Raw genomic sequence first — 26,431 nt, forward strand, 5'->3', positions numbered from 1 at the left:
TAATTATTATTTTCCTTAAATATGCTTGTATCATCAAATTCCTCTGAAATTATGACTCACAGAAAGATGCTTATTTGCCATTAGGAATAAATTTCAAAGGATACTAAAGTTTCTTTAATATATGTGATTTTAATGTCAAGCCTAACCTGAAAATTCAGCTTCATTTTATAGCACTGGTTTATCAAGTTGGGCTTTTTTCTTCTTGTTTTTTCTCTCTTCTTGTAATACTATTCAGCTCTAATAACCATTGTACGCAGAAGGAAAACCTGAAAAACTAAAGAGCACAAGAAGGTGCTCTTTGTCCTTACTTGCTTTAGAGCATTCTTGGTACAGTATGACTAAAAAGTTTTGTGGGATCCCAGGCTCACTAGTGGTTCTAGAAAGGACAGCTGTCTTTAGAAGTCATGTTCATCCCCAATATATTCTTCAATGTAATCTGCTCAGTGTTAAGAACAGCATTTTGTAGAGCTGCTAAGATTAGGCACATCTTAACCTTCAAATCCAAATCTGCAAACTGCCTGTCCTCCAGCAAACAATCCTATTGTTATAAACAATCAAACAAACAAAATTTATTCCTGCATAGATTACTTTCTATATATTTGGCAGCTGAGCAGTCAATCTAGATTTCTAATTGTTATTCAATGTCTGTACTTCATTAAATAATAGATGTATTAAAATCTACCAACATCCTTATGGTAGATTTATCTTTCTTCCAGAAATAACTTGAAATGTAAAGAGACATAGAACAGGAATAATGCATGCTTGATACAAAAGTATAAGAGGCTTGCCTAGCCAATATATAGTCTTAATTATTTATCTGGATAATAATAAACAGGACACAACAGGAAAAGCAAGACATGGTTTTGGATTCAGAATCCATTCCAAAGGTTTTCAGGCGTCATCAGGATCACATACATACCTGTGGCACAGGATCCTTCAGACACCACCAGTATCTCACTCTGCTGTTTGCACGCAGCCTGCCGCAGATAACACTCATTCTGATAGCTCTCCCCATTGGAACCACACACAGGCACATAGTCACTGTTGCACTGGGGAGGACACAGAGGTAAGCCTGTGGTTAGTACTGGAGTTTACGTACCTCTGACATCTCGAACAGAAACCATCATTTACGAAAGATAGCACTTGTCTTCATTTTCAGTGATCCCCATTGTATCCAGCAAGTCTTTGACCTTGTAAGAATATCAGTCAAAGATATACAAAAGCAATGTCCAGTAAGCCAAATGGTCATCTGATTCAGATGGGGGAAAATCAGCTGCTAAATCAGGAAAATCCAAGAAAGTGATAGGACAAGAAATAATAAAAAGATATAACAACAAAAGTATCAATATTATTTACTTTTTTTTCTGATACCCATCTGGCTTGGTAGAAAAAATAAGAACATGTTATGACATTCTAGCTATTCAAAAATAGTGTCTATCTGTTTTTGGAGCAGAAGTATATAGCTGAAATGCCAAAGAACTCAGTTACTCTTTAGTATGTTGTTCCTCTGTTGAATTTGAATCTTTACAAATTCTTAAATATTTGGATAAGACATCTGAATTCCTAATTAAAGTTTCATATATCTTTATATCATTGGATATTGACAGAGATACAGTATAGAAAGAAACAACAGACTATGTAATACAGAAAAAAAGTCAACTACTGAACCATATGTTAACTTGATTGACTATTCAAAAGTCTGAGTATTAATGTATATTTCATAAAATGAAAAGTTCATTTTAAAACAATTTCCTTCCAAAAATGTGCACATTTTATAATGGAAATCAGGCAACCTACAGGGTATGCTCATTACAGCACAATCACACTCTAAGGCCTTAGAGATACTTGGCTGTGTTCTATACCTGCTAATTACACCAGTGATATGATTATCTCATGATTACTACTACTGATGGGCTACATTGTTTAACTATAACAAATGTAATGATCAGGACAATTATTTATAAATACCTACCCATGCCAGAAATTAAGTACAGTAAGGCAAATCATGTATATACATGCATGTGAAAATGCTTTTCTGTTTTCTAGTTCTTATTAAAATACTTGGATTTTTGATCTGCTAATTCATAACATATAAAGTAAACCAATGATTTAGCGAAATGGCTAGGGTTTTCATCTTTATAATAATATTTCTAAAAATCTCTCAAAAGTTAAATTCAACTCAAGGATTTTTATGCAAAAGAACAAATTTTAAACACGGTTATAATCTGATGATGTACAGATGGCTAACAAACACATGAAAAGATGCTCGACATCACTCATTATCAGAGAAATGCAAATCAAAACCACAATGAGGTACCATTTCACGCCAGTCAGAATGGCTGCGATCCAAAAGTCTACAAGCAATAAATGCTGGAGAGGGTGTGGAGAAAAGGGAACCCTCTTACATTGTTGGTGGGAATGCAAACTAGTAGAGCCACTATGGAGAACAGTGTGGAGATTCCTTAAAAAAACTGGAAATAGAACTGCCATATGACCCAGCAATCCCACTGCTGGGCATACACACCGAGGAAACCAGAATTGAAAGAGACACGTGTACCTCAATGTTCATTGCAGCACTGTTTATAATAGCCAGGACATGGAAGCAACCTAGATGTCCATCAGCAGACGAATGGATAAGAATGCTGTGGTACATATACACAATGGAGTATTACTCAGCCATTAAAAAGAATACATTTGAATCAGTTCTAAAGAGGTGGATGAAACTGGAGCCTATCATACAGAGTGAAGTAAGCCAGAAATAAAAACACCAATACAGTATACTAACGCATATATATGGAATTTAGAAGGATGGTAATGACAACCCTGTATGCGAGACAGCAAAAGAGACACAGATGTGTAGAACAGTCTTTTGGACTCTGCGGTAGAGGGAGGGGGGTTGATTTGGGAGAATGGCATTAAAACATGTATAATATCATATAAGAAATGAATCGCCAGTCCAGGTTCGATGCAGGATACAGGATGCTTGGGGCTGGTGCACTGGGATGACCCAGAGGGATGGTATAGGGAGGGAGGTGGGAGGGGGGCTCAGGATGGGGAACACGTGTACACCCATGGTGGATGCATGTTGATGTATGGCAAAACCAATACAATATTGTAAAGTAAAAAAAAATTTTAAAAATCTGATGATAAACCTGAGGTTCATTTTCTCACTCTATTTTCTTAATATATCTGTACTTCCTTTTCTAATCAACCATTTAGCTCTTACCCTTTGCCATTATGTAATAATAGATTCAAACCATTTTTTAAATGATATAACACAATGTTCTCTGAAATGAAAATTTTTTGAGTCTGACTTTGCATCTGTTATTGAAAAACTTAAATATAATTTTTCACTAATAGTTACGTAGTATTCTCCGAATAGTATATTCAAATTGTATGACACATAGTCACCATAACTGCTAACAAGGTAATATAGACACCAAATTATATCTATTTAAAAATTATTTAAATATGATTAGATTGAAATATTTTAAATATGACATATTTTTTAAATCTTTATTTCTAGTTTCTTGTCTAGTTATTCTGGAAGTTTCTATTCCTTTCCATAGTTACATAATATGGCTCATTGACTCAGGGTATCTACATTATTATATTTGAAAACATTTTGATAGGAACTTTTCACTCATGAGGATTTTAATTCAATAGGCAACTCACTTTCCAAATATACATACACCTGAAAATTGACCCACCATAAAACTGAACATTTTTATCCCTACTGGAAAAAAAAGGCAATTAAAAAATGTCAGTAAAGAGTTAAGTTTTCCAATAAACAGCACTGACATCAAATACATGTGCATGGTGCTGATGTCAGAACTGTGACCAGGGAGGCAGGTGGATGGACCAGTGTTTGATAAATGGGCTGTGTTCAGGATCAGGACAATGTAGGGAGGATCTACGAGGACCCACTAAGACTACTGAGAACATGGAAGACAGACCAGAAAAAGTGAACAGTTGGTAACATAGTCAGTAGACTTGCTGACCCTTTCAGTAGGCAGATGAGAGTCATAATTACTGCAAATGGCTGGGCTAGTTAGTTCCTCATGCTTGTGTCCTAGCATTCTTGTTCTGGGTTACCTTTTAATCTTCATCTCCAACCCTGGTTACAATATTTTGTGTGTAGATGATCTGGATCCACATTTTCTTCTTTGTAATCCCTAGAATTTCTCTATTTATCCTTTTCATCTACTTCTGTAGATTATTCAGATATAGTCAGTAGATGGGGAGTGAGGGGTAGGAAGTATTTATTATCTCTGTCAAGTGCTAGTACACAATGCTGATATGCATCTCAAAATACGAAATAAACTGATAAAGTGCTCATATGCCACTTCTGAGGGATGGAGTAAGCCAAATGTGAACAGTGCTAAAAACAGAGCTGCCAAGTTCCATGCACAAGCCAAAAGGGAGATTTGTATGGAGTTGAAAAGAGCTTAACTGTAGATTATCAGCACGCTGTTTTTGGCCCTTAGTAACATGACTTGCACTCATTAAAATGAATAACACACGGAGGAAGTATACTCTAAATCACTAAGGCTTAGAAGTGGAAGTCTCGTCCCATATTCTCCCATTTCTGAGTGTAGGACCTTGTGTATATCACTCAGCAATAAAATATTTAACAAGTTTATAGCTCAGTTCTCCCATTTGAAATGGTTAACTGGGGCATTTGGGAGGATTAACTGAGTCATGTTTCAAAATGCTTTGGAATATTCATTTATAAAAAGAAATGTAAATTATTTGTCTTTCATGATATATACTTTAACTAGCAGAGTTACCATCTAACATGGACACCAAGGCATGCATGTCTAAAAGTGGAAAAATAAAGGAAAACAGGCTAACCCTAAGTATAAAAATGAGCTTACTACTACATTAAAATATGCCTAATTTTGAAACTATATATATTTTTTAGTGGTAACCATGAATATTGCTCAGTTTCAGAGGAAGGGACAGATTCAGATGTTAGGTGACGTGCTAAAGGCCACATTGTTGGCTGGTAGGAGAGAAAAACAAGACTCAAGCCCAGATGGTTAAGCTCATAAATGTATGTGTTGTCCAAACTTCCTCTCAGGGGAAAAGTGATTCTGCTTTCCTTCAGATGTTTTAAAAATCTTAAGTTTATTTTCCAACTTTGTGTTTTTCAGTGAATGATTTTGTTCCAAAATTTCCACATTGCTTAAGAAAGCAGCAACATGTTACACCAGTGAATTCAATGACTTGATGCTCTAGAATATATGGAATTTGTTTTGCTACAAATGAAGAAAAAATTCATGTGAGAAGTTTTTCATATGATCTATTGCTTGTTTGATTAATAAGAATTTCTTTTAACTGAGATTTCAGCATCTAGGAGCTATGCATAACTTGTATTTTATATATTGTCAGCACCTTCCCTAGTCTGGCATGTAGAAGGCGCTCCACAGATGTTAAGTGAATTCTGTTATATTCCCACTTGTCAAAGGCTTAGGAATAATGGTTTAGGATATGGCACGTTTCTCTTCCAAAAAAGCAAGAGATAAAAAAACCTGCATATGTCCCAATTCTTTGATCATTCCATAGGTAACTTTTACTTCTCTGTGACTACGTTTTTTCATGTGGAACTATTTTATGATTTTAAACAAGTGGGCAGGCCTGTGACTATGGTAAAAGTGACTCATATCACTTCTGAGGCTAGGTCATTAAAGGATGTAGCCTCTACCTGGCTCTTTCTCACTCTCTGGATGCTCGCTTGCCCTTTAAACCCAGCCACTGTACTATGGGGAAGGCCAAACTAATCCAAACAGAGGGATCTATATGGAGAAGGACCAAAGTCCCCAGTTAACAGTCCAATATATGAGTGAGTCCTGAGAGGAGTACAGAACCAAGCCTTTGAGTTCCCTCTCCTGCTCAGCTAATGCCAAGAGGAGCAGAGATGAGATGCTTCCATTAAACCCTGTCCAACTGCAGATTCATGAGCAAAATAAATGTTCATTGTTTTGAGCCACTAAGTTCTGGGCAATTTGTTCTACAATTCTAGTTACTGGAACTATTGCAGATCTAGGGCGTAACTTGTTAAATGAAAACAATCAAATTAAATGATATTTGTAAAACATAAGGCTTCACAATATTTTTAAATTATAAAGTGATCATTGATCATTATATATTAATTGATATGATCAGTAGTATCTATGAATAGATGCATCTGTGACTTCTTTACTTCCTCTCTTCCTTCTTTTATCCATTCATCCATCCATCCAGCCAGCCAGCCTTTTGTCCATCCACTGTCTCTACATTTTCATCCCATGGTTATTTACCAGAATGACCAGGATACCATTTGGTATGCAGAGAGCAAGGAAAGATGCATGAGATTGCATACTATTTATGGAACTCATATCATCATCTAAGAATTAGTTGTACTATTTTTGATATCAAGTTGTGTATAATAAATTGGCACTTTTGTTGTTCTTATTAATGTTTTTATTTGCATATGGGCTTCCCTAATGGCTCAGCACTAAAGAATATGCCTGCCAATGCCTGCCAATGCAGGAGACAGAGGTTCTATCCCTGGGTCAGGAAGATCCCCTGGAGAAGGAAATGGCAAACCACTCCAGCATTGTTGCCTGGAAAATCTCATGCACAGTGACTAAACAACAACATAATGTCCTAGAAAAAAATTAGATGTTGTGTCAAAGGACATAGATTCTTGCTGTAGGATCACCACTTAGTTGTAAGTTATTTATATTTGTGAGCCTTAATCTCATCTGTAAAAGGAGGAAAAAATAATTACCTCACTCAGATATGAGAAATAAATGAGATAACATGTTTGAATGGTAGAATATGATTATTACAAATCATCTAAGAGAGGTGAAGATAAATATTTGTTCACCTTAATGTTCCAATAGTAATTCAAACTGGAAAACATCGATTACACACACATATACCCAATACTCTTTGAAGTTTATCTCTCAGCCAGAAACCATAGTTTGCATCCCATTTTGAATAGAAGAATTTGGACTTGTATCTGAAATCAGGAGAAATAGAGTAGATGACTTAAGCTGATCTAGAACAGTATATAGGAAAATGGATTTTTCAGGATATCTGCCTTTTTCATCAGACTGAGCAAAACAGAAAAAATTCTCAAATTCATTTGAAAGTATTGGAAATACTGAGTCAAGATACTCCTAGCTTAAAATATCTTATCTATTTTTCTTTTCACAACTTGTACATTTTCTTTGATCTTGAACTTAATTCAGCCACTCTATATTCCTGGTACGTGCAGAGTCTAAATTTTCCACTAGGGAAATGTTTATTTTCACCTGACAGACTGACAACTATTGCAAAGCACAAACTAATAGCAGCAGTAATCTAGTAGTAAATTTAAAATGCTACAGACATTAGGAAAAGAAAATTTACATTTTGGTTTCTAATTCAAACTTGCATTCACTCCCCTAGCCCTGTCCCCTGCAATCTATCCCACTTAACAATTATCTAAATTAATGACAAATGTAACTGGCTAGCCAAATGCATAAAAAACATAAATATCTTTGTTGACAAAAGTTTTACTAAAACCCTTTGTGCAACCTGAAAACTGAACACAATTTCTTTAAAAAGAAAATTATACGTTTTCTTTTAGTAGCATGCATCCATTTTTAATTTTATGAACTCCTTTTTTTTTTGCCTCTTGGTGAAATCTTGTTATACTTATGGCTTTCCATTTGAGGAACATTCTTCTTGGTTCATTTTATATCGTTCATGGGTTCATATCTTATGTCTACCCTTGGTTACGAAAATAAGACATATTTCTGGGAATTACAAACTGAAAAGAAAAAAAATTGACAAAATCCTGTGGGCTTTTAATTAATAACTTATCCAACTTATTTTCCCCTCAGTTAACGCTTGGGGAAAGTATGACTTGCAGGGTTCTTATGCTCCATATCTCTCAAGTAGTTCACTGAGAGAACATAATTAAATTGTTCAGTATGGCTGGAGACCTTAGAAATTGGTATTGCATGAATATTAAACATGCATGCATGTTTCCAATACTCTAGCCTGGTTTAAAGACTATAGTGTGGGCACAGCAAGGCATACCTACCGGGTGGTGGTGCACTGTACAAGTGTCAGCTGTTTACTAATTTTCTTAGAAAGAAAAAAATAATGTCCGAGAAGTTTTTAGCTTATTTATAAGCCATTCAAACCATATTTAAATGTGAATTCCCTTCTATCACTGGGAGGTGATATTAATCTAAAATATTTAAATTTCATCAACAATTCTAAATATTACATACAGTTGGCCCTCCAAATCTGGGGCTTCAACATCCACAGATTCAATCAACTTCAGAGCGAAAATATTCAAGAGAAAACATTCCATAGAATTCTAAACAGCAAAACTTGAATATGCCACTTACCAGCAACTAATTTGTACTTACTTTGTATTTACAATGTTTACATTGTCTATATATTATATAATAAATAATCTAGAGATGACAAAGTGTACATGAGGATGTGCATAGTTATATATAAATTATACATAATTTTATATAAGGGACTTGAGCATCCTCGGATTTTGGTAGTTGTGGTGATGGATACTGAGTGACCTATGGATACTGAGTGGATACTGAGTGACCACTGAACTATAACAAATTTTAGACTTGAATTTGAGTTCTAATATTTGATTTGTTTTATATCCTTTTTGATTTTTTTTTTTTCAAATTTTACTTACAACCTTGGAAAAGTTTTCCCTATCCCCAGTATATAGCTTCCTTAACGGGAATATTTTCTGATTGAAACTTATCTTAGATTTCATGTGTATTATAAAAAGTAGTTCAATAACACTTTAAGATATCAGTAAGCATCTATAAATACTTGAATTATAAAAAACATATTGAAAGAGAAAAGTTTTAACATTCACATGGTAGAAAGCATTTGTTAGATGATGACTATAATTATGAGATTGAGCTCTATCTTTAAAAAATACTAATAATCCAGTTTTGATAACATCACTGGGAAATCTCTCTTTTAATTTTTATTTATGCTTTTAACATTAGGCAAAGCACATTTTCCTCGTTTATGAAATGACTTTTGTTTATTTGCATTCTTTCAGATTCCTAGGAATTGTAATTGAATGTGGTATCCATGAAAAGTTGGCAAGTACTAATAAGTGTCATGATTTCCAAACTACCACAGTAGTTTGGAAGTCACATTGATAAGGAGTTCATTTAAAAACTCAACTAGATTGCCAAAATAATAAAACCCAATACCATTAAAACAGAGCACTATGATCCAAAGAAGATAGCCTCAATCAACAGAACAAAAGTATAAACCCGCACTTTCAATCCAACAACAATTTTGGCTATTACGTTGACTTATAGTATGCATGTTATAAGGAGCACAGAAACCTACTTTTCTGTTGATACACCAAAAGGACAACCTGAAGCTTTCTACCTCCAGTGGCATTTATAACTATGGCACATACATTTCTCCAAAAAGCTGTGTCTTTTTGACATCAGTTGGCTCTCTTGCCAGTACTTTTGTTTGATGCCAGCTTTCCTCTTAGCTTGCATAGCTATAAATTGCCAAGTGATGGGCTGTAAAAGAAGATCTCTGCTTTGCAGTGTCATTAGTAAATTAGAAGATGCAAATATGAGATTTCTTACCTTGAACTGACAGACGCATGTCACAGTGTCTCCAATTCTTAAACATTCACCATCAAATTTACAGGTGTTAGTGTCACAGAGGAAGAGATCATTTTCTCTGTCATCATAACCTCAAATTTAAAAAGAACATGCCAGTCATTAAATGTTACAGACTTGAACAACAACAAAAGAAATATCTTTAAGCTTTAAAAGAATTGCCCTAAATTTTAGTTCCAACAACCACAGCTGTACTACAAGGTCATTTTTTACTGATAACCCCCCAAAAAAATTCTAGTTAAGTGATTAATACTAGTTTCTCTTTCACAATTCTTTTCTAGTCAGTTGTCTTTGAATATTCTTTTTTTTTTTTTTTTTGATAATGCTATTTTATTTTAGTTTGGGTTAATATTGGCAGTGGTAAGTGAATATTTAACATTGCTTCATAGTTTCATTATTTTTTCTCATTAAGTAGACTACAGTTTATGACCCTCAGACTTCACATTTTAGAAAAGAGTTGGTGATGGTCTCAGAATGTCCTTTCATTATTCTTCCATTTTTAATCATTCTTTTGCTTTAAGATCTGCAACAACCCCTTATTTGGAATTTCTCCAGACAAAGAGGAAACAAAGCTCCAATAATAAAGATAAACAGGCACAGTGTTTTTTCTGATGGTCTGTCTGACTCAAACGAAGATTGATCACCTCCAAGTTAACAGGGGTAGAGGGGATACAGGTTCTTGCTAATCTGCCCAGAAAACCAGTTTATTTTCTTTAGTTTCTGCAAATCCCTGTTAGGTATCTGGTAATAATGAATTTCTTAACTGTCATCCCCAATTTCATATTTAAGTTAGTTATTTCCTAAAACAGTACCATAGCTAGGGATGAAACAAACTAGTCATGTTGGGTTACAAATCTATCAACATTTCAAATAATTGATTTGGCAGGTTACTTAATATTCCTATGGTAAAGCACCTAAAAAGTGATTAGGTACCTGCAAAGTGCATGCATGAGCCATGAGGAAGTTAAAGAAAACATGTTTAGCTTTATGAAAATGCCAAATTTAGAAATTCCCCAAAACAGAACAAAGGCAATATATTGACCCAAATCTAACAGGGTTACAAATTTCAACTTGTCTTTATAAAGCACAAGCCACATGATGTATAATAATTTTCCTCATGGAATTTACACCAGTCACTACCCAGCATGGCATATTCTTTTATCCTATGAGTTACAGTTGGTCATTCTCTCTTCTCCAAAGTTACATACACTTCAGCTCGCATACATCCCTAAAAGCCACTTTATTCAGAGCTAGATTCAACTTCGGCAGAATTATATATACAGGAGATGAAAAATTACATACACACTGGCTAAAACTAGAACAGACCAGACCTAGGGGACAATATCCAGGCATGCTAATGGAGTTTAAAATGCCCAAAACACCACAATCGCGCCGGTAGTTATGAGCTGTCATGATGAAAGGCGAAGCTACTCGAACAGTGCAGCAACTCCTATCCTCGGTTCCTATTTAATTAGAGACTTTAGCAGAACCAAGCTTGCCAAGCTCTCGCATTCAGACTCTGAAGGGACCCAAGCAAGCAAGAAGAGCGCCTGACGCACTCCAAGGAAGCCTGCCCAGAAATGGAGGAGCCGGCGCCCACTCGGGTCGGTTCCGCCCTCCGCCCGCCTATGGGTGAGCCTGTGGGGCCTTGGTTATACCCACCCTGGCCTGGGAGACGGACGAAAGATTCTTGTCTCAACTTCCTTCGACCATTTAGGAACTAGGAGAGGCAAGAGGGAGGCATCTCCGTGATGCAAAAAGAACGTCTTTTGCAGCCAAGTAGAGAAGGCGCTGTGTATGCGAGTGGGGGAGGGGGGTAGAGGGGCTGAGAGAGAGAAAATGAATGTCTTGGAAACCCAAGATCCTCTAGAATTTGTGTGACCCGGTCTTGAATGCCAGACAAGTGCACTCTCATGGTACTTTTGCTAGTAATCAATGTTTCCCCTGCAGTCACCGTTTGATTTATTGCTTTCTCGTTCGTTCTGTCTCCTAAAGTTGTTTCTCTCTGGTTTCAGCTAGACTTCTTTCTTTAGTGATAGAAAAGGTTCTGATTTAATGTTTCTTCAAGGACTGGTCCTCTTTTAAATGAATCCACAAAACCTCGTTTACTATTTCTTAAAATCTCCGCAGCTAATTTAAGTGCAAGGATGCAAAGGTTCCTTTACCTGCACTTCCTGTGCACCGCCCCCTCAGGACCCCCTCCCCTTTCCTTAACGGCCTGGAACAGTTCTCCTCTGGGTGGAGGTCGGTGGTCTCACGGTTTGGGAGCGCTGGAGCGGAGGAGCTGGGGAGAAGCACTTGGGTAGGTTGGTCTGTGCCGGAAACAGCGCGTTTCCTCTGCGGGGCTAAGAGGTCGGGGGCTGGGGTTTCGGACTTACCAGAGCAGTTCCAGCCGGTGGGCGTTTGGCAGTCACTTAAGGAGGTAGGGAAAGCTGCGAGCTTTACCGGGCGGGCTACGATGAGCAGCATCACCGGCAGCAGCAGCAGCCAGCAAAAGCCCTCACAAAGTGTCCAGCTGCTGCACTGCCGCGGGGACTCCCACAGCACCATGACTAGTTCGCGTAACTCTGCAGCAGCAAACGGCTTCGGGAGAATACAAGATCGCGGGGGTCAGGCAGCGGGCTACTGAGCATCCCGCGGACGGCGGCAGCAAAGGCGGCGGCGGTGGCAGTGGCACCTGACGGGGAAGCAGTAACCAAACCCGCGCATGATCTCCAGAGTTTCAGCAACATCCAGTGACCCGGCTCAGCCCCGGGAGCGAGAGGGTCGTCCACGGAAAAGCTGCGCCGGGGACGCGGGAAGCTGCTGCCATAAGCAGAGGGCTCTGGCAAGCCAGGACAGCAAGAGGAGACCGAAGTCAAGAGAGCAGACCAGAGGAGCCCAAAGAGGCTGGGTGGATGGAGAGTCAAAGCGCCCTGCAGCCTAGCAGCCGCCTCTCGCGCTCTGCTGCCCGCATCCCTCTGGCGTTTGGGAAGCAGCAGGTCCTTAGCCCGCCCGGGATCACGTGGGAACTGGCAGTCGGGCGTTGATTGGCTGAGCGGGATGCAGGTCCCGGGAGGGAGGGGTCGGCGAGGAGGTGCTAGGAGGAGACGACGGCGGATGCCACAGATGGGCTAGCTCACCAGGCGCTGGCCCGAGTGGGGCAAGGCGGGGATGGCTCGAGTGAGAATTGCGGGCTGCAGGGCAGGCGACTCCCTCACCTTTAAATACCACCTGCTGTTTCACTCTCTGCCCCAGGACGCCCCCTACCGAGCGCTGGGTCAGATCTAGTGCTCCTCTTCCGTGCGTGACCCCGGGCTTCTAGCGCCCGCCGCGGCTGGGTGGCGTCTCTCGGAGCTGGAGCTGGCGAGGGTGGAGATGGCCAAGGAGCGGTCGCAGCAGACAGGAGAGGGGAAAGCGGGCACCGAAGAGAGGGCGTCCTGCTGGCGCCCGGCGCTCCAGCGTACAGGAGCGCGCCTCCTGGCTGTGACGGGATACAGGCTGGGAATATCGCCGCGGAGAGCCCACGGACGTTTCTCTAGGGAGTAGCAGGAAGCAGGAGAGGGTGAGAGGCGGTGGTGTGAGAACAGCTCCGGCTGGCCTGGAAGCAGCAGCCGTTCCCACAGAAGCCTGCGAACCTAAGGCTGTTCGCCAAGCTGCCTCAACCAGCCAGCCAGGCTCTCCCAGCTCGCTTCTCTCTCTACTCCCTTCCCTGGCCCCCTGAAACCCCGAGTCTACCCAAGGAGCTGGAGGTTTGAAAGCCCTCTCCCCACCGCACACTCTTCTCCAGCCGGGAGTCTGTGTGGCTGCCTGGGAGGTGAGGGCAAATGTGTTTCGGAGGTCAGGATGGGTTGGGACAAGCGGTCAGAAGGAGGAAGGAAAGGCTGCTCTCTGCATCAGCCACGGCGGACTGCCAGGCGCATCCGCGGGTTGCGGCGTCTGAGAAGAGCAGCTCCCTTCGGCGGCGCGGGTAGTAGTCCTCGGAGCTTTACGCGGGTCTCTACCCGCTCTCCAGTGACCTGGAGGTGGCAAGGAGGTCTCATTCGGCGAGTCTCTGGTTCTGCGCCTTTCATTCTCCGGCCCCAACCAGCGCCGGCAAACGGCGTGGTGAGATCCGCCTTTCGTCTGCTGCATTCTTCACGCAGTTAGACAACACTCTAGCCTAATGGCATTTTAGTCTCTAGTAACGAACGGGACCCGGAGTTTCCCGGGACAAGGATGCAGAGGAGCATTTTCCTCTCGTGACCCGGGTCGTCGTTGCACAGTGATTTCAATGAGTTTACTGTGTGATCATTCAGTGTGATCATTCAGTGTTTCTATTCCGTGTGATTGTTCTGTGATTCAGGATTTATTTTTTCTCTCTTCTCTTCCCGTACCCTCCTTTCCCTTCCTCCTCTCCTTCCTTCCTTCCCTCCCTTCCTTCTTCCCTGCCTTCCTCCCTTCCTCTCTCTTCTTTATGTTTTTCCTTCTCTTTCTTTCAAGAGCCCTCATCTCCTTTATTTTTCTTTTAAACCTCATCTTTCTGTCTCTCCTATGTCCCCTGAATTTAGAAGAACATTGCGTGACAGCGCCTCGCAGACAATTAGTGTCCATTCTCAATCACTTAAAAGAGACACCAATACACTTTGAAAACAGGGACTATCTATCCTTTGCAGTACCACCCGAAAAACAAATTGTACCCGAGCTATCCTTTTAAGTACTTTAACCTTCAACCTCCTCCTACTTCCATGCTTTTTAACTTCTCCTTTGAGAGATGTGATCGTGCAACACCTCAGTGCCTCAAAGAAATCTTTTTTTTCCCCCTTTATCCTGTGTGAAACCCATCCCTTTATCTTACATCTCCGCCTCCGCCCCGAGATCCCTCTTCCCATCCCCCCGTCCACCTCCAAAGATTTCTGAATCTCTGTGTGTCTGCTCCTGGTAATTAAGCAGCAGATCCCAGCATTCTAGTTGGTGGCATCGCGCTCCTTACCAAGACTCCATTAAAACAAATCAATTTGACCAGACGTTGGAGGCATCAGAAAATCGGCTTCTAGGCAGTGCAGCTTTCTTTTAGGAAACGAAATACCCATTAGATAGAACTGCCAGCCGATATTGCAAAAACAAGGAATCTGAGATGTCTTTCCCCTGCACTCTTTCGGCATAGAGGGCAACAGAGATACACGCCTAATGTAGATTAAGATTGAACAACTCCCCAGTTCAAAGTGAGGACCTGTCGTTTTCCATAGCAAGGCTGGTGTGGTAACTAATCAGGCTTATGAAAATAAGTCATGCTTGAAACTGAAGGCAAAGTCCTTCAAAGTGTTTACCCAGGAATTATGATAATGAAACAGGACCTGCTAGGGTATGAGTGCTTGGCTATAGAGGTAGGATTTTACAGAACCTCTTAGCCGAGTAAAACTGTTATTGAATTCTCTGCTAAGTAAATTTTTGGCATGCTCTCTAATAATATGTACTCTTCCTAAGACATTTTGCCCAAAGTAACTTAAAACTCCAAAGGAGTAAATTACTGGTTGTGACTGGTTAACAAATGCAGTTGCTTTCACAGAGGTTCTTTAAATCATTAAACAGTTTGAAGCAAAGCCTTTCCAGTAGGAATGCTGTGATTTTGTTCAGCTTACTTTCTACTTAGTGCTGCAATGCCACCAAGAAACAAATTCTGAAACTGGCATGCACCACCAAGTGGCAGAAGAACATCATTCAGTGAACAGAGCATCATATTATTGAATATGTAAATAAAAATGTATACACTATTTAGCCTCATCATTAGTACCAAGGAAGTAGACTAGCCTTAATTTTTATGGCAGTGAAGATTGGATTAGTGATTAGATTAGTGCTTCAATTTTGCTTCCAAAAGGATCAAATACATTTACTTATTAGAACTGAATTTAAAACTAGGTCTATGAATTGTACTTGGTATAGTATATTATATGATTACGAGTAATGAAATCCAGCATATCATGCATCTGTAATACTTCTTATTTTAAAATTCTACACAATATTTTCTTTCAATACTTCTGAGCTGAATCAGTTTATTTGTGGCATACATACTCTAGAATCAACTCTGAGTGGGTAAAATTAAGTTGTTATATTTTTAGGAAAGTAGCACAGAAAATATTTTCCCAGAAAACTTCTTTTAAAGTATTTTTCCCCACATGGAAAAGACATCATTAAGAAGTGTGAGACAACTCAGAGCTTTAATGGGGGGGGGGGGGCAGAGTTATTCTAGAACAAGAAAAACTTAGGATAAATAAACAAACCTGGGAAAATAAAGGCAGACTGACAGTCAATGATCAGACAGACCCTTTTTGCTCTCTAATACTTTCTGGATGGACGGATGGATCATGGTAGAGAGTTCTGACAAAATGTGGTCCATTGGAGAAAGGAATGGCAAACCAATATTCTTGCCTTGAGAACCACATGAGCCGAATGAAAAAGCAAAAAGATAGGACACTGAAAGATGAACTACCCAGGTCAGTAGATGCCCAATATGCTACAGGAGATCAGTGGAGAAATAACTCCAGAAAGAATGAAGAGATGGAGCTAAAGCAAAAACAATACCCAGTTGTGGCTGTGACTGGCGATGGAAGTAAAGTTCGATGCTATAAGAACGATATTGCATAGGAAGCTGGAATGTTAGGTCCATGAATCAAGGCAAATTGGAAGTTGTCAAACAGGAGATGGCAAGAGTGAACATTGATAATTTAAAAATCAGTGAACTAAAATGGACTGGAATGGGTGAATTTAACTCAGATGACCATTATATTTACTACTGTGGGCAAGAATCCCTTAGAAGAAATGGAATATCCATCACAGTCAACAAAGGAGTCTGAAACACAGTACTTGGATGCAGTCTCAAAAGGCAAAGGAGAAATGGAAAGATATACCCATTTGAATGCAGAGTTCCAAAGAATAGCAAGGAGAGATAAGAAAGCCTTCCTCAATGATCAATGCAAAGAAATAGAGAAAAACAATAGAATGGGAAAGACTAGAGATCTCTTAAAGAAAATTAGAGATACTAAGAGAACATTTCATGCAAAGACGGGCACAATGAAGGATAGAAATGGTATGGACCTAATAGAAGCAGAAGATATTAAGAAGAGCTGGCAAGAATACACAGAAGAACCATACAAAAAAAGAACTTCATTACCCAGATAACCACGATAGTGTGATCACTCACCTAGAGCCTGACATCCTAGAATGGGAAGTCAAGCTGGCCTTCAGATGCATTACTACAAACAAAGCTAGTGGAGCTGATGGGATTTCAGTTGAGCTATTTCAAATCCTGAAAGATGATGCTGTGAAAGTGCTGTACTCAATATTCCAGCAAATTTGGAAAACTCAACAGTGGCCACAGGACTGGAAAAGGTCAGTTTTCATTCCAATCGCAAAGAAAGGCAATGCCAAAGAATGTTCAAACTACCACACAATTACACTCATCTCACACACTAGCAAAGTAATGCTCAAAATTCTCCAAGCCAGGCTTCAACAGTACATGAACTGTGAACTTCCCGATATTCAAGCTGGATTTAAAAAGGCAGAGGAACTGGAGATCAAATTGCCAACATCCGCTGGATCATCGAAAAAGCAAGAGAGTTCCAGAAAAACATCTACTTCTGCTTTATTGACTACGTCGAAGCCTTTGACTGTGTGGACCACAATAAACTGTGGAAAATTCTGAAAGAGATGAGAATACCAGACCACCTGACCTGTCTCCTGAGAAATCTGTGTGCTGGTCAAGAAGCAACAGTTAGAACTGAACATGGAATAGCAAATTGGTTCCTAATTGGGAAAGGAGTACGTCAAGGCTGCATATGGTCACCCTGTTTATTTAACTTCTATGCAGGGTACATTATGTGAATTGCCAGGCTGGATGAAGCACAAGCTGGAATTAAGTTTGCTGGGAGAAATATCAATAACCTCAGATATGCAGATGACATCTCCTTTATGACAGACAGTGAAGAAGAACTGAAGAGCCTCTTGATGAAAGTGAAAAAGAGTGAAAAATTTGGCTTAAAACTCAACAGTCCGAAAACTAAGATCATTCCACCCCGTCCCATCACTTCATGGTAAATTGATGGGGGAATAATGGAAACAGTAAGAGACTTTTTTGGGGGGCTCCAAAATCACTGTAGATGATGACTGCAAGCCATGAAATTAAAAAATGCTTGCTCCTTGAAAGGAAAGCCATGACCAAGCTAGACAGCATGTTAAAAAGCAGAGATATTACTTTGGCAATAAAGGTCCATCTTGTCAAAGCTATGGTTTTTCCAGTAGTCATGTATGGATGTGAGAGTTGGACTATAAAGAAAGCTGAGTGCCGAAGAACTGAAGCTTTTGAACTGTGGTGTTAGAGAAGATCCTTGAGAGTCCCTTGGATTGCAAAGAGATCCAACCAGTCCATCCTAAAGGAAATCAGTCAAGAAGATTCACTGGAAGGACTGATGGTGAAGCTGAAACTTCCAATACTTTGGCCACCTGATGAGAAGAAATGGCATATTGGAAAAGACCCTGATGCTGGGAAAAGTTGAAGGTAGGAGGAGAAGGGGATGACAGAGGATGAAATGGTTGGATGGCATCACCGACTCGATGGACATGAGTTTGAGTAAGCTCTGGGAGTTGGTGATGAACAGGGAAGCCTGGTGTCCTGCAGTCCATGGGATTGCAAAAAGTTGGACACAACTGAGCAAATGAACTGAACTGAATACTTTGGTAAGATATGTAGTATGGTTTTTAGGTATCAGAACTTGTGTCATGCAGTAAGGAATATATTATTTTTGTTTAATTGCCACAACACCGCCAGTATCCACCATGAGACAAGGAATGTTGTTATTCTTATTTTATGGAAAAGGCATATGACTTTTAAAGCATCAAGCACCTTGGCCCACTAACAAACTAGCTGTGGTACAGCTAAGACTCAACATAGTTCTGTCTGGTATCAGAGCTCAGATTTAAGTCGCTATATTCTCCCGTATGACTTGCCTCTTAGCCTCAGAGAATGGAAACTAGGAATATACCTTCTCTGTCCATGCAGTCTCTTTGTCCTTTTAATGAAGAGCTAGTAAGAACCACACTCATTAAATCTCAACCATGAGCAGTGAGATCCAGTGGTTTCTAGATTTGTAATTCATACTTTAAATTAATATGAGTTACTTAAGAAGCTTTTTAGAAGATAGACAAATTCTAGGCCCCATTAGCATGGATTCTAATTGAGAAAGTTCACCAATTCTGGTGTTCTACTTTTGAATCTATATTTTAAAATTCATTCTTTGAAACTAAGGTATTTTCTGCTCCTATGTGAGAAGTGAAACAATATCTGGATTCTTGCTCAGTTTTCATAAGACTTTTGGCACAGAGTATTCTAAAACAGGAGAAAGGCTTATACTCCATGAGCAGATGAACTGTTGTACATTACCTGACTATTTATCATTAAGTATTGAATTTCCACATGCACATGTTTACCAAATATGCATTAAGCTTCTAATATATCTAACTTACAAACCTTGTGACTGTAGATTGTTTCCTCATTTATAAAATTTAGATAATAATAATACCTATCTCCTAGGGTTCTTTTGAAATTTAAGGGAGATATAATGTATGATTTAACTGTAATGGCCTCGGGAAGAATACTTGTATAAATGGTGATAAATGATGAATGAATACATATCTGTGTATGTAGTTATATGCATATATATCGTAATTAGGTATATATAGTTCATATATATATATGATATCAAAATATACAATATTTTGATTTGCTAATGAAGTAAAGTGTCATTTTCAAATCTAACTCAATACCTTAACATTTTGTCCCTTAGTTTATAGCCTACTTCAGATCAGTAGATAATGTCCCAAATCATTATTCCCTCAGTTTTAAGTGATGATCTCTTCAAGAAAATGAGAGATACCAAAGAATATTTCATGCAAACATGGGCTCGATAAAGGGCAGAAATGGTATGGACCTAACAGAAGCAGAAGATATTAAGAAGAGATGGCAAGAATACACAGAAGAACTGTACAAAAAAGATCTTCAAGACCCAGATAATCACGATGGTGTGATCACTGACCTAGAGCCAGACATCCTGGAATGTGAAGTCAAGTGGGCTTTAGAGAGCATCACTACGAACAAAGCTAGTGGAGGTGATAAAATTCCAGTTGAGCTATTTCAAATCCTGAAAGATGATGCTGTGAAAGTGCTGCACTCAATATTCCAGCAAATGTGGAAAACTCAGCAGTGGCCACAGGACTGGAAAAGGTCAGTTTTCATTCCAATCCCAAAGAAAGGCAATGCCAAAGAATGCTCAAACTACCGCACAATTGCATTCATCTCACACGCTAGTAAAGTAATGCTCAAAATTCTCCAAGCCAGGCTTTAGCAATATGTGAACCATGAACTTCCTGATATTCAAGCTGGTTTTAGAAAAGGCAGAGGAACCAGAGATCAAATTGCCAACACTCACTGGATCATAGAAAAAGCAAGAGAGTTCCAGAAAAACATCTATTTCTGCTTTATTGACTATGCCAAAGCCTTTGACTGTGTGGATCACAATCAACTGTGGAAAACTCTGAAAGAGATGGGAATACCAGACCACCTGATGTGCCTCTTGAGAAATCTGTATGCAGGTCAGGAAGCAACAGTTAGAACTGGTCATGGAACAACAGACTGGTTCCAAATAGGAAAAGGAGTACGTCAAGGCTGCATATTGTCACCCTGATTATTTAACTTATATGCAGAGTACATCATGAGAAACGCTGGACTTGAAGAAACACAAGCTGGAATCAAGATTGCTGGGAGAAATATCAATAACCTCAGATATGCAGATGACATCACCCTTATGGCAGAAAGTGAAGAGGAACTAAAAAGCCTCTTGATGAAAGTGAAAGAGGAGAGTGAAAAAGTTGGCTCAAAGCTCAGCATTCAGAAAACGAAGATCATGGCATCCGGTCCCATACTTCATGGGAAATAGATGGGGAAACAGTGGAAATAGTGTCAGACTTTATTTTTCTGCTCTCAAAAATCACTTCAGATGGTGACTGCAGCCACGAAATTAAAAGATGCTTACTCCTTGGAAGAAAAGTTATGACCAACCTAGATAGCATATTCAAAAGCAGAGACATTACTCTGCCAATAAAGGTCCATCTAGTCAAGGCTATGGTTTTTCCAGTGTTCATGTATGGATGTGAGAGTTGGACTGTGAAGAAAGCTGAGCGCCGAAGAATTGATGATTTTGAACTGTGGTGTTGGAGAACTGAACTGAACTGAACTGAATGTCAATATATGTATTACTTATTAATAATATACATTTTTATGTTCAGATCAGATCAGATCAGTCGCTCAGTCATGTCCGACTCTTTGCGACCCCATGAATCGCAGCTCGCCAGGCCTCCCTGTCCATCACCAACTCCCGGAGTTCACTCAGACTCACGTCCATCGAGTCAGTGATGCCATCCAGCCATCTCATCCTCTGTTGTCCCCTTCTTCTCCTGCCCCCAATCCCTCCCAGCATCAGTCTTTTCCAATGAGTCAACTCTTTGCATGAGGTGGCCAAAATACCGGAGTTTCAGCTTTAGCATCATTCCTTCCAAAGAAATCCCAGGGCTGATCTCGTTTAGAATAGACTGGTTGGATCTCCTTGCAATCCAAGGGACTCTCAAGAGTCTTCTCCAACACCACAGTTCAAAAGCATCAATTCTTTGGTGCTCAGCTTTCTTCACAGTCCAACTCTCACATCCATACATGAACACTGGAAAAACCATAGCCTTGACTAGATGGACCTTTGTTGGCAGAGTAATGTCTCTGCTTTTGAATATGCTATCTAGGTTGGTCATAACTTTCCTTCCAAGGAGTAAGCATCTTTTAATTTCGTGGCTGCAGTCACCATCTGAAGTGATTTTTGAGAGCAGAAAAATAAAGTCTGATACTATTTCCACTGTTTCCCCATCTATTTCCCATGAAGTATGGGACCGGATGCCATGATCTTCGTTTTCTGAATGTTGAGCTTTAAGCCAACTTTTTCACTCTCCACTTTCACTTTCATCAAGAGGCTTTTTAGTTCCTCTTCACTTTTTGCCATAATGGTCATGTCATCTGCATATCTGAGGTTATTGATATTTCTCCCGGCAATCTTGATTCCAGCTTGTGCTTCTTCCAGTCCAGTGTTTCTCATGATGTACTCTGCATAGAAATTAAATAATCAGGGTGACAATATACAGCCTTGACGTACTCCTTTTCCTATTTGGAACCAGTCTGTTGTTCCATGTCCAGTTCTAACTGTTGCTTCCTGACCTGTATATAGGTTTCTCAAGAGGCACATCAGGTGGTCTGGTATTCCCATCTCTTTCAGAGTTTTCCACAGTTGATTGTGATCCACACAGTCAAAGGCTTTGGCATAGTCAATAAAGCAGAAATAGATGTTTTTCTGGAACTCTCTTGCTTTTTCCATGATCCAGCAGATGTTGGCAATTTGACCTCTGGTTCCTCTGCCTTTTCTAAAACCAGCTTGAACATCTGGAGTTCATGTTTCACGTATTGCTGAGAGTAATTAAATTTGCTATTTTTCCACCCTTTGCCACATCTGTTAGTGATGCGTAAATAATAAGCAATAATTTAAAGAAACAATTTTATAATAGAAAGTTTTCTCTGTCCCTCATCAATTCCTGTGTCTTTAATTATTTTTGATAAATTGAAACATAGAAAATTATTTTTCAAATTCAGCACTGGTGAAATAGTTTATTTCCTCTTAGGGCAGTGAGACCTAGCCATGAATATACATTATAATCACCTGGAGAATTAAAGAATACTGCTGCAGAATCTCCACTTCAAGATTTGAATTCTCTGGTGGTTAAGCAGAGGCGTCATATATATACATATATACTGGTGATTGTAATGCATAGCCTTTGTTGATAACCACTGTACTAGGAAGTGAATCAGTGGGCATTTCCAAGTTTTATCAGGTTGAAGAGTGATTTTTTTCACTTAAAAATTTTAAAATAAACATCTCATGAAAGCTACTCATTGATTAAGATACTTAACAAAAGCAGAATACAGCAGTTAATGTTTGTCACTAGTTTGCTAATAGTTTGGGAAAAGAAAAAACACTCATTTGAAAAGAGCTAGATATCCAAAGCACTTGGGCTTGCCAGGTGACATTAGCGGTAAAAAAAAAACCCATCTGCCAATGCAGAGACTTAAGAGACGCAGGTTCGAGCCCTGGGTCAGGGAGGTCCACTAGAGAAGCACATAGCAACCCACTCGAGTATTCTTGCCTGGAGAGAGCCCATGGACAGAGGAGCCTGGTGGACTGCAGCCCATTGGGTCATGAAAAGTAGGACACAACTGAAGCAACTTAGCATGCACAGATATACAAAGCAGTAGGCACCTCAGTACATTTTCATGTCTTTTTATGTACAGATTCAAAACAGTTTGCCACTGCTATTTAATTTAATCACAGCCTTATCTTAAAAGTTTAGTTTGATACTATTCTTCAAATCATTATGATTTTGTTTTTCTTTTTGCAGTCAGAAACAGAAGTTTGAGTTATTTTGGAATAAAACTGCTTTTCATGTCTGTCTTTGGCTTTTACTGAACTCAGTTAGAAGTTACTAAAGCCAGGAGTTCTTCCAGTTTGTGTTATTAGTATCATTTCTCCTTCTGTTATCAGTAACACTGATGTTATCTGTAACCAATTGTTTTTGGTTTGGGGTTCCCCCTGCTTCAAGTACTTGTTAGTGGCAGAGCAAGTCACTCAAGATCTGATGTTCTCAACCATTTTGCTGCTCCTCCTACCCAAATGTTTCTCCCCTGTCTTGTCCCCCAAGAAAGAAAAGAAACAAAAAGAAGGGACAAGGCTTCTGTCATGAAATAAATTTGGGAAGGACTTCCTGTAAACACTGCTCAGCCCTCTTAGTTTCACAATGCATATTTGCAGTAAAGGCTCTGAAGAGCCCTGCAGTAAAATCAGACCAAACACATCAAATAAAACTAAACACCTGTTTAACTTTATTGAACTCAGATGTTCTAATAGTATTTGATCATGGGATCCCTTTTAGCAAGAAAACACAATGGTAAACTAGAGCAATAGATTTCTAGGTCTTATGCCATTAGTAACAACAGTCTAGAGGAATGGAGCTTTAAAAAAAAATGTGTCAGTGTGTTAGCTGAGAAAGATAATTGTTCCCTCTGATTTCTCTTTTCACACAAACAGTACTAAAGTCAGATCATAGTGGGTGAATATTCCTCAACCCTCAACCGTATCTTTGGTTGACAAGGATATGATTTTCCCTGTCATCACAAATATTTTGAGAAGATGATTAAAATGTCAGCCCTACCATGTTACAACCTTTAAAATTTTTCCTCAGTTTTGTTTGATGTAAACTCAAAATTAGATGCTCTAATATACTTAGCAGTAATTGTGACATCACTGATACAGATTGTCTGATACTACTACTTTCTGAAAAGCTATATCTCACATTGTTTAACATGCTAGAAATGTTTAAACAGAAAATTTCACAAGATTTTAGAGAGAATTTAATTGACTTCTTTACACTTCTATACTTATCTCTTTGCTTTGCAGCAAAAATCTGGACACTTAGCTGCTCCCTGGATATTATTAGAGCTTATGGTATTACGGTAAGACAAGACTACACAACAGGGTCCAGGCATGTATACATACATGAGCTGGAGTCTTTGCCCTGACACTTACAAGCTGACTGTCCTTGGGCAAGTTACTTGCTTTTCTGTACCTTGGTTTTCTGTATTGGTCAGAGTTCATCATTTGAGTTACGAAGAAACGTAGCCTATTGTTAGAGGGAGAATGTGTTTTGGAGCTCTAGCAGAGAATGGAGGCAGGCAACAGGAAGGACTGAAATCTATAAATAGGAAGTCATCCAGAAATTAAGGTAGACGGTCATTTTATCTTTCTGGGGCAGCATCTTCTCTCTCTCTCTCTCTCTCTTTTTTTTTTTTCTCTTTATCTATTTCCACTCTTCTTCCTCCCCAAACCAGTTTTATGTGCAATTCTGACATCCCCATCTCAGAGGTGAATGTTTATAAACTGTATTTTACTGCATTAGATGTTTAGGTGTTACATATGGATTATTATGAAATTGTATATATATTAAATGTTAGTGTATCTAATAATGGAGAAGAGATGTCTCCATGGAAAATTATTTAATCACCATAAAACTAGCTTATTTTTTAGCTTATGTAAATTCTCCAATTTACTTTTTATAAATCCTGATTTTCATATGTAAGATTTGCTGCTTTTTTGACTAAAATAATTAGTCACATAATATTGAATTTCAAAGGTCTTTCATTTCAGCTCAGGAGCATCATTCCTTGTCCATGTATACCCCAAGGATGTATCAAAATGTTTATAGGTAGTTGACATTCAGTGGATGATTTTAAATTACATTAAAATGCTAAAGCTAACCACATTAATCAACACACTTTAAAAAGAATGCACCAGGAAAGTTAGTAAAAACCACTTTATAATAACCTGGAAGTTCTGTGTAGACCTTTTTGTTGTTGTTATAGTTTGGTCTCTCTGTCTGACTCTTGCAACCCTATGGACTGTAGCCTGCCAGGCTCCTCTGTCCATGGGATTCTCCAGGCAAGAATACTGGAGTGGGTTGCCATTTCCTTCTCCAAGGGATCTTTTAGACCCAAAGATTAAACCTACCTCTCCTGCTTGGCATGTGGATTCCTTACCACTGAGCCACTTGGAAATATATTTTGTTGTTGGTTTTGTTTTTTCTGCCATACCGATTGTGGGATGTGGGATCTTAGTTCCCCATGCAGGGATTGAACCCGGGTCCTTGGCAGTCAGAGTACAGAGTTCTAATCACTGGACCAACAGGGAATTCCTGGTAACACTTATTTTGGATTAAAAAATCCAGTACTGAAAAGATGATGTTTGAACACATCAGGGAGCACCTCAGCAATGGTTGATGGTGTAGTATTCCTAGGTGTTCCCTCAAGAGTGGTCATTAGTCACAATGCTTCATGTAGGCAGAACTTTATTCATGGTCTCTGCCTATAATTGTGCCTTTATTTTTCACTCCCTTTGTATTTACCATTGCTTCAAGTCAGGAGATCAGCCACCAATTCTTCAGATCATAAAACAAAATAAAAATTGTCTGGATGTGAAGCTTGAGATTTTCAATGATATGAGCAAAGAGAGTGAAAGATAAACAGCAGGTGATTTTGGGGAGCCTATCTCACATACATGTGTGTGTAAGCATATACATACATGCAAATATTATACATGTGTATATGTGTTTGAGTGCATGTATACATTTACATATGATGAACAATTCAAATCATGAAGAGATTGTACACAGTCATCATCCCTTTCTAACCTCCAGGTCTTCTTGTTCCACAGAAGTAACTGCTGTTGTTAAATTTTTAAACCCCTTCTAGATTTCTCCAGGCATATATTCTATCTCTCACATTAAATATACAGACTCATTTAAAAGTATGCTGAGTACAGTGATTTTCCACTTTTTACATATATATATATGTATATACATATATATATATGAGAGAAATCTAAATATAAATGTATACATATAAATGTAAATGGGCACTGTTGGTGTGCTTTAGTTGCTAAGTCCTGTCCGACTCTTTTGCAACCCCATGTACTGTAGCCCACTAGGCTCCTCTGTCCGTGAGATTTCCCAGGTGAGAATATTGGAATATGCTCTCATTTCCTTCTCCAGGGGATCTTCCTAATCCAGGGATCGAACCTTTGTCTAGCACATTGGCAGGCAGATTC

The 26,431-nt window shown here is 39.2% G+C and overlaps 1 protein-coding gene across 1 annotated transcript in view; it reads right to left on the reverse strand.

The window, feature by feature from the left end:
* Window positions 1-12,651, reverse strand: part of TMEFF2 (transmembrane protein with EGF like and two follistatin like domains 2) — a 277,909-nt gene extending 265,258 nt beyond the window's left edge. Inside the window, exons 1-3 of the mRNA XM_027563245.1 lie at window positions 12,056-12,651; window positions 9,642-9,751; window positions 920-1,049 (exon numbers count right to left, since the gene is read on the reverse strand). Of these exons, the coding sequence (XP_027419046.1) occupies window positions 920-1,049; window positions 9,642-9,751; window positions 12,056-12,227 (412 nt within the window). The 5' untranslated portion in view covers window positions 12,228-12,651. The remainder of the gene's footprint in view (window positions 1-919; window positions 1,050-9,641; window positions 9,752-12,055) is intronic.
* Window positions 12,652-26,431: the final 13,780 nt, after the last annotated feature.

The sequence above is a fragment of the Bos indicus x Bos taurus genome, chromosome 2 (genome assembly GCF_003369695.1).
Source record: "Bos indicus x Bos taurus breed Angus x Brahman F1 hybrid chromosome 2, Bos_hybrid_MaternalHap_v2.0, whole genome shotgun sequence".
NCBI lineage: Eukaryota > Metazoa > Chordata > Mammalia > Artiodactyla > Bovidae > Bos > Bos indicus x Bos taurus.